General features: G+C 40.5%; 1 protein-coding gene across 1 annotated transcript; it reads left to right on the top strand.

Moving 5' to 3' along the window:
- Positions 1–3,097: 3,097 nt before the first annotated feature.
- LOC120053537 (cytochrome c oxidase subunit 8B, mitochondrial-like) lies at positions 3,098–4,304 on the top strand. Its single transcript, XM_039000671.1, has 2 exons — positions 3,098–3,346; positions 4,070–4,304. Exons 1-2 carry the CDS (start codon positions 3,236–3,238, stop codon positions 4,163–4,165), a joined length of 207 nt encoding a protein of 68 aa, XP_038856599.1. The 5' UTR covers positions 3,098–3,235; the 3' UTR covers positions 4,166–4,304.
- Positions 4,305–9,711: the final 5,407 nt, after the last annotated feature.

The raw sequence follows: 9,711 nt of genomic DNA, 5'->3' as shown, positions 1-9,711 counted from the left end.
ACACACACACACACACACACACACACACACACACACACACACACACACACACACACACACACACACACACACACACACACACACACACACACACACACACAGTCATGTGAAGCGCTACCACACTCTGTTTGGCCAAGAGCTGGAATTCCCCCCACAGATAGTATGCAACTGTTACAAATTGACACTTTAGACATGTAACGCAATGCCTAAAAATGACCTCATTACTGAAAGTTAACAAAGGTCCTTATTCTTCTGACTCAGTTCATACATTTCTCAATTGTAGGTCAGCAGAAAAATCCCTGCAGAGTTTGTTTATTTACTCCCTCTCCGAAAGCACTGCATGGGCACACATCTGATATACTGTACATACACTATAATACATGTTGACTAGGTTGCCAATTACTTTAAGCTCCAAGTAACCCATTGGCAATGTCCTAATCGTGCCGGTTTAAAATAAATAAATTGTGAAGCAGTCATTGCTTGTCATGGTCTGACATTGGTTCTAAAGAGCCACTACTAATTACATGGAATCCCTTGCCGTTGTGCACTTGGGCAAGGCACTTAACCGCTTAATCTGCTCCAGGTTCGCTGCTCCGCAATTGATCCTGACTTTCAACCCCTTCTGGTGTGTGTCTGTTTGTGTGTGTGTTTCATGGGTGTTGGGTTGAAAGCAAATGGACATTACCAGGTACACTTTAAATAGCAGGACTGAAGCAACAACATATAATATACAGATGCAACCTCCTTGTTATATCTCCCACAGTCCTTTTTCACATTGGGAGGGTAGTAGGCTAGTAGTCTTCACAGGATAAGCCCACCGAAATAAATCCCCGTACATTTTTTTTTGTGATGCCCCTTCGCCATCTAGTGGCTTTCAATGGTAATCAGTTCAGCGAAAGAAATAAAAAGTATTGTATTTATTGTATCAAAGGTGGTTTTACTCCGTTGTTTGTGAACAACGACTTTGTATACCTTCAAAATCTAAAATGATCTTGTCTGATGTGTCAGAAAGTCATGTAGGCTACTGTATGTCTAGCACACACCAGGGCTAAACGGACCCTGAACCGCACTGTACTACTAATTGTAAAAACAACCACCGACCAAGCTGTGCTCCCGCGCACACTTGTCATCAGAAGAAATGAAACTCACACGGCTGATGTTTTTTCTGGCACCACGATACAAGAGCCGCAGCATCACCGACCTGTGTCTCTGTTTGCAAGAGTGGAAATATCATGCTTTTCAATGAACTTCACCCACTGTATGAGGTACACGTTTCCATAGAAAGCTTTAAAAGAAGGATGTTATCCACTTACTATTTGGCATCTCCCACTACATGGTATTATGCATTAGGATTAATTCCAACGGAATTAATTGTACTCACTACTGTAAATTGCTCTGGATAAGAGTGTCTGCTAAATAACAAACATTTTATGTACAAATTAACGTTTGTATACAGGCAGTCAGCTCAGCAGTTGAACTCCCCAAGGTCCCATTCTATTGTGGTTATCAACACACAGCCCAGTGATATTTGGGCACTACCAGATATTATGACGTTAAGAAATGTTGAAGAGCAACAAGCCATTTTTAGATAAGGTCATGGTGATTTCTTATTTTTTTGTGGAGCTGAAAAAGTTTAATGTAACAACAAGCACAACAGCATCATCTGCTGGATATAAATGGTAATCTTTAGAAGGACAGCAGAATATACAGTATATGGTTCACAGTGGCTATCACCTGACTTTAAAGGAGAAGTTTGCTTTTTCCCCAACCAAATCAACAACAAAGAATCAGTAAATGGCATCTTATAGAAGGGTTCACACAAGTGTTTTTTGCGATTTCACTTGTTTTTGAGAAACTTATTCCAACCAGCGATTCATTTTCTCATCCTTGTGGTGCAGTACGGGGCTCTGAAAAAAACCCATGAACAAATGCTCCTAAAACACCTAAATACGTCCTTTTAGAAACGGAAACGCTTTCTCAGTATAGTGATGCATGTCCTTAAGTGTTGTACACCTGAAATTGTGTCATTCCGAACTTTATCCACAACGTCATATTCCATTTTGTAGCGACTCAAGCTGTTTCCCATATTCAGCTGTTCAATTCTGTCTAGCCTGCTGCTATAACGGATGGAGAGGTATCGCTCAAGTCGCAACAAACGGGAATATAATATAATGTAATGATACAATTTCATTAGTACAACGTCTAAATACATGCATCACTATACTGAGAGCTTTTCCGTTTCTAAAAGGTCATATTTAGGTGTTTTTGGAGGCTTTGTTTATGGGGTTTTTAGATCCCCGTACTGCACAACGAGGATGAGGAAATGAATCGCTGGTTGGGATAAGTTTATCAAAAACAAGTGAAATCGCAAAAAAAGTGTCTGGTCCCTTCTATAACATTCACAAAAATAGAGATTTGGTTGTAAAAAAGCTCAAATCTCCTTTTAGTGCTGTGTAGAATAACTATATGGCCCTATGGTGATCCGTTTTAATTTCAGGATATCGTACATAGATATTCATTCATTTTATTTTAAATGCATTTATACAGGTGACCTTTAGCAGATTAATGTTGAGATAAAATAACATATTGTGCCACATTCAGGCTACACCATTTGGAAAGTGTTGGGAAAATACAGTAGATGTACGGCTTATATAGCTGCAGTTTCATGCACCAGACTTCTGTGTGCAATGGTCTGGGGACAAGTTCAGTAGGGGACAGCCCTATAAAATGCCTCAATAACATTACACTATACAGTAGCGTCAGTCATACACATGACACACACACATTTTTTCATTGCAACAATAATAGCAATAGTTCCACATACTTTACCCGAAGTTTCAAGATTACGCATATTAAAATCAGTTTAATTTTGTGAGGGGGACACACAGTTGTTTTTGCGTTCATTTACCTCACCGCAGCATTCGAGTAGAAGTTCTGGCAGGGGTAACATGAGGGCAGCCTATCAACTGGAGCAACTCTTGGTCTCAGCCAGCCTGTCTGTGGAGCCGAGCCTTAAACGCAGTTGATCTGACCAATTAAATACCCGGAGGCTGTTTCGGCAGGAGGGGTCTTCACTACGTACACTCTTTTTATTTGCTATGACCTTATATTACACTTGGCAGGTACACAACAAAAATCAACGGCTACTTCTGGGACATTGAATACTTTCTCCTGGGCACAAGACGGGAAGAGTCACCACGACTATTGGATTGAAAAAATACACGAAAGAGGAATAATGTCGGGGATCAGAGGTTCTGTCAATTTGCTACGGGTCGCAGTGAGGTCGCAGATCGTCTCCAAAGCCACCCTGTCGCACAAGCCTGCGAAGCACCACCTATCCGTTGGGGTAAGTAGGCTACATGCGACAGGTTGTTGCGCACGTTCCCATTCTAGAGTCTGTCCTTTCATTACGAATCCGTTTTTAATTAATTCGACTTCAGACTTTGGTTTGCCTTGTGAGGATATATTAACGCCAGATGGTTTAATGGGGGAAGTGCGCAAAACGACATTATCACTGTAAATCCATTCGCGTAGGCTAGTAGCCTGTTGCATGCATGACTATTTCAAGTTCTTCGTTTTAAACATGTGTTTGGCATCGATAACTATACTACCCACATCCCCCGACTGGTGGTCTAGCTCACGTGCACGGAGCCCACTTGAAATTGTGCCAATAATGTGACCTTGTAAGACTTTAGAAGATTGTGCCCAGTTCGATTTAAAACTAGTACAGCAATGACTTTGTGAAGGAAACTGAAATAGAAATGGCTCACCACTGTCACATATTTGGTTGGACTTTATCCTGTATTTTGCTAGAATAATGCAATTCTAAATTAAATTAATCCGCCAATTGTATTAATCTGCCAATTGTTTTAATATGCCAATTGTTTTTTTTTGTATAAGAGTGCAAAGGCATGCATGTGCAATGAAACCAATAAATGCCCTTCTTGGCCTGATAGTTGATATTAATGTCTCTTCAGACTGAATGGCCAGAGAACACAATATGTGGTTATGTTTTCCAAGATGAAATTGTTACAGGTCTAAACATATGTCATGTGTTGTTTTCATCCAGGAGCAAGCCATTGCGATGACCGCCTTTTTTATCACCATCCTGGGGCCCTCTGGTTATGTCCTGGCTCACATGGAGAACTACAAGCACCACTCCTAAGTGGACCTGTCCTGGCTGGCCCCCAGGCCACCTCGCCTGTGCATTACTCCAGATGACGTCTCCGGAAGTCTCCTAAACCCTTTTTATGAGTGATGCTTCTATTTAATGAATGTGCCAATAAATGAATGTCCCAATACTATCAATGTGTCATCTTGAGATCTAAACAATCACATACATTTACTTTTAGAGCACATACATTTACTTTTAGAGCACATACATTTACTTTTAGAGCACATACATTTTTAAACAGATAGGTGGGCAGAAGATGTTTCTCACAGAAATAGACAAAGTATATATTCTATTCTAATAGCTAACAGTCTTGTAGTGCATTTATAAATGTGTATTTTTGCCTCACAACAAATTGTATACTGGCAATACAGCATTATTCAGTAATGCGAGACCTGTGACTCAGCCCTTCGAAGAACCATTCCATTCGCTCTTTAAAAAGGGGTGCACTCTGCAGTAAATGTGATTAGGAGACTATTGTGGTATTGCCAATACGCAAGTGGATTAGAAAGTAACAAATATTGAGGCACTGCCAGCATACTAGTTAATTGGTAATATGTAATCGGAAGAATTGCAGGGTAGGCCTATTCATTCAGGGTAGGCCTATTCATTCAGGGTAGGTCTATTCATTCAGGGTGGCCTATTCATTCAGGGTAGGCCTATTCATTCAGGGTGGCCTATTCATTCAGCGTAGCTGAGAATATAGATGTAGCCCTTTACTGCAGTCAGTGAACAAAAGCGCTCCTCTTGACCTCAGGTGGAATGTTATTACTACTTTTCATAATTTCATCATTAACATAATTTAAAAAAAAAGACAAATCCAGTGTTTCCATGTCAAACAGTTTTGTTATATTTGAGTCTTCTGTGATGTACAGATGAAGTCGGAAGTTTACATACACTTAGGTTGGAGTCATTAAAACTAGTTTTTCAACCACTTCACACATTTCTTGTTAAAACTATAGTTTTGGCAATTCGGTTAGGACATCTACTTTGTGCATGACACAAGTAATTTTTCCAACAATTGTTTACAGACAGATTATTTCACTTATAATTCACTGCATCACAATTCCAGTGGGTCAGAAGTTTACATACACTAACTTGACTGTGCCTTTAAACAGCTTGGAAAATTCCAGAAAATTATGTCATGGCTTTAGAAGCTTCTGATAGGCTAATTAACATAATTTGAGTCAATTGGAGGTGTACCTGTGGATGTATTTCAAGGCCTATCTTCAAACTCAGTGCCTCTTTGCTTGACATCATGGAAAAATCTAAAGAAATCAGCCAAGACTTCAGAAAAAAAATTGTAGACCTCCACAAGTCTGGTTCAAATTCCTAATGCATGAAGGTACCACGTTCATCTGTACAAACAATAGTACGCAAGTATAAACACCATGGGACCATGCAGCCGTCATACTGCTCAGGAAGGAGACAAGTTCTGTCTCCTAGAGATGAACGTACTTTGGTGAGAAAAGTGCAAATCAATCCCAGAACAACAGCAAAGGACCCTGTGAAGATGCTGGAGGAAACCGGTACAAAAGTATCTATATCCACAGTAAAACGAGTCCTATATCGATATAACCTGAAAGGCTGCACAGCAAGGAAGAAGCCACTGCTCCAAAACCACCATAAAAAAAGCCAGACTACGGTTTGCAACTGCACACGGGGACAAAGATCGTACTTTTTGGAGAAACGTCCTCTGGTCTGATGAAACAAAAATAGGGAGCAAATAGAACTGTTCGGCCATAATGACCATCGTTATGTTTGGAGGAAAAAGGGGCAGACTTGCGAGCCGAAGAACACCATCCCAACCGTGAAGCACAGGGGTGGCAGCATCATGTTGTGGGGGTGCTTTGCTGCAGGAGGGACTGGTGCACTTCACAAAATAGATGGCATCATGAAGTAGGAAAATTATGTCGATATATTGAAGCAACATCTCAAGACATCAGTCAGGAAGTTAAAGCTTGGTCGCAAATGGGTCTTCCAAATGGACAATGACCCCAAGCATACTTCCAAAGTTGTGGCTAATTGAGTGTATGTAAACTTCTGACCCACTGGGAATGTGATGATATAAATAAAAGCTTAAATAAATCATTCTCTCTACTATATTTCTGACATTTCACATTCTTAAAATAAAGTGGTGATCCGAAAAGACCTAAGACAGGGAATTTTTACTAGGATTAAATGTATTTAGCTAAGGCGTATGCAAACTTCCGACTTCAACTGTATATAAGGTGTAATTTTGGGATGCAAACTCAAATTGAACACATTTCAACTCTATCTCTGACATGGTACAGGTGTCTTTTTTATTAAGCCCATAACCATGTGTGTGAGGTGTATACTTTTGTTTCAAAGTAGATTTGTTTAAGACTACCAAGAAACACTCTGTGTGACCCTGATTAAGCCCACTGCAGTAAAAGGTTAAGATATTACATAAACTATCCATTTGTGACATGAACATGTTGTATACAGGAAACGATGTAAACAAAACTATATTACTTTAGAAAAAGGTTTGGCATTCTCCCCAATAAACACTTACCATTACATTGCATGAACCACCAGAGGGCGGCTTTTACTATCAATAATAATGTTTCTACAATACAGGTTAATGCACAGTGTTTCCCAATCCTGACACTAACACACTTGACTCAACTAATCAACTCAAAATCAAACCTTTAGTTGAATCTGCTGTTTTAGTGCTAGCGAGGGGAAATCAAAGATGTGCACACCTTCGGGTCCCCAGGACCACGATTGGGAAACACTGGGTGATGTTATCCATCGATTTACATAACGACAGAAGATGTTCATCTCTTCTTCACAGTAGCTTTGTTTACCTGATATGAAACCTCTTATTTCCCACCAAGTTAAATCGGGGAGCCGGACCAACCATCTAAGATCCCTCAACAGTTCCCGAGAGATTCCCCTCAACTCTCCGAGTCATTCTGTCCCCTCCAAGTAACTCCACTCCCGCTAGTCTCCAGTTCCACATCCCAACCCTCAGTTTCCCTCAGCCAATCCCAACTGTCTCTGCTGGCCACCCTCTTCGGATTTCTACCCACCATATATCGTTCAACTATGCTGTGATGTTTAACGTACAATTTGAATCTATTATTTTGAATAGAATCCACAGATTGCGAGTTGAAGATAGTGCTCTCTGTGCACTAGTTTAGAACAATGCAACTGTCAAAAGATTGCACAGTTTACAGAAACATTAATAAATCATTTAATTCCATAAATCATTTCAATAAAATGTGCAGCGCAAGGAAAAACACTGGGTCAAATAAAGAGAACCTCATCACACTGTTTAATTCTGTCTTTTGAGATTGTAAACAAGATTCAAGTCAATTTGAAACAACATTTACCAGAAAGGATTATGACAGTAGGAACATGACTGTTTTTGACCCTCCCTCTCTCTACCGCACCTGCTGTCTTGACCTCTGAATGCTCTGCTGCGAAAAGCCAACTGACATTTACTCCTGAGGTGCTGACCTGTTGCACCCTCTACAACAATTGTGATTATTATTTCACCCTGTTGGTCATCTATGAACGTTTGAACATCTTGAAGAACAATCTGGGTTTAGTGGCCATGTACTCTTATAATCTCCACCAGCACAGCCAGAAGAGGACTGGGTTTTAGGCTGGGTTTCTGTATCTGCTGATGTAAAAAGGGCTCTATAAATACATTTGATTTGATGAGCCCAATAGTTCAAGTATTTCAACTGTAAAAGGCAGATCACATACCCATAGTGCCAATCCAAACACACTGATCAAAGCAGCTAAAATGCCACCTAAAGTTAAACACAACCCAGAACACGGTTTTGGATTTAAGAATCGAGTTTACATTTCACATGCTACTCAAAAGCTGTACACAGTCATTGAGAACGCTTCATGCACACTAATAATTCGATATTAAACTGATAATAACAGTAGGTAGATTATGCGATAGTCATATAAACACCTTACTCGGCTTATTTTAATCGTCGTAAAACGGGTTTTCTGAGAAATCTTTATAATTATTAGGACATGTAAACACCTTCATCGGCGTTCCAGCGGGGTATTTGAGCTGCGCATGTGCTAGCACAAACCGAGCAAACCTCCCTCTTTAGCGGTGAAAGTGTAAACCGAGCAAACCTCCCTCTTTAGCGGTGAAAGCGTGTTCGGAACGACTGAATGTATGCGTCTCAGAAGTAGTTTTCACATGCAAATATGCTTCCCAAAATAACCTGTTCGCTGTGGTAGAACAGTGTTTATTTAGATTGGCGATTTTCAGCATTTATCAGAGTGCCATCAGGTAGCCTGATTTCAGATGTGTTCATGCAAACAGGATTATTAGGGAAATCGTTCTTCTTGCAAAGCATGTAAACATTTTAATCAAACTATTATGTTAATCTGACCATCCATAATAATTGCATTATTGTGTGCATTTAACCGCACTCATTGTCGTGACGACTCTGCCTACACTGATAAACTTCAGACACCCAGGCTTGAGCCTGTGACACAGGTATCCACAGGTGATATTTATTTTATTAATTCTACCTCATCCTTCTTCTCGCTACCTGAGCCATGTTGTTATTGTTGCTTTTTTGGTTGTTGTTGTTGTGGTGGCTCTAATTGTAGTTGTGGTTCTAACCGTAGTTATGGTTCTAGGTTTAGTTGTTGTCCCTGTTGTGTCTGGTCTCTCATTTAGTCGCAGGTCACCAGAATTCATCTGTGTCATTGAAACATCGCTCCTCAGCATCATCGGCTGGATATTGGACCTGAAAAAGAGATGTCTGAACTCAACAGATATTTATGATGATTGGCTCATTACAATACATATGGCTTAAATGCAGTCTTCATTACCATGTATTATTGATAAAGGGTTTTATCTATGAAAACGTTAAACAGTTCTACTGTAGCGAGTGTGGAATACATGAATACTGTTTTTTTGGTAACGGCTCCTGCCTCAACTCATTAATGATGTACAGTGCCTTGCGAAAGTATTCACCCCCTTGGCATTTTTCCTATTTTGTTGCTGTCACGACTTCCGCCGAAGTTGGTCCCTCTCCTTGTTCGGGCGGCGTTCGGCGGTCGACGTCACCGGCTTTCTAGCCACCGCCGATCCACTTTTAATTTTTTCTGTCTTTGTCTTACACATCTGGCTTCACTCAACCAATTACTTGTTTGTTATTTAACCCTCTGTTCCCCATGTTGTGTTCGTGAGTGATTGTTTATTGTAATTCGGTCCGTCTTTGTGGGCTCGGTATGTTACTTTGTAAATGTGTCAACTCTGCCTAGAAGGCCAGCATCCCGGAGTCGCCTCTTCACTGTTGATGTTGAGACTGGTGTTTTGAGCGTACTATCTAATGAAGCTGCCAGTTGAGGACTTGTGAGGCGTCTGTTTCTCAAACTAGACACTCTAATGTACTTGTCCTCTTGCTCTTTCTATTCTGGTTAGGGCCAGTTCGCTCTGTTCTGTGAAGGGAGTAGTACACAGTGTTGTACGAGATCTTCAGTTTCTTGGGAATTTCTCGCATGGAATAGCCTTCATTTCTCAGAACAAG

The sequence above is a fragment of the Salvelinus namaycush genome, chromosome 9 (assembly GCF_016432855.1).
Source record: "Salvelinus namaycush isolate Seneca chromosome 9, SaNama_1.0, whole genome shotgun sequence".
In the NCBI taxonomy this organism is placed as follows: Eukaryota; Metazoa; Chordata; class Actinopteri; order Salmoniformes; family Salmonidae; genus Salvelinus; species Salvelinus namaycush.
The sequence above is the reverse complement of the archived record's forward strand: the minus strand, read 5'-3'. Positions and strand labels throughout refer to the sequence as shown.

What these genes read in the sequence shown, in the direction of transcription:
- LOC120053537 (XM_039000671.1), top strand. Translation starts at nt 3,236, where the DNA reads ATGTCGGGGATCAGAGGTTCTGTCAATTTGCTACGGGTCGCAGTGAGG. An exon ending in AGCACCACCTATCCGTTGGG is followed by an intron (nt 3,347 to 4,069) that starts GTAAGTAGGCTA and finishes GTTTTCATCCAG; the next exon opens with GAGCAAGCCATTGCGATGAC.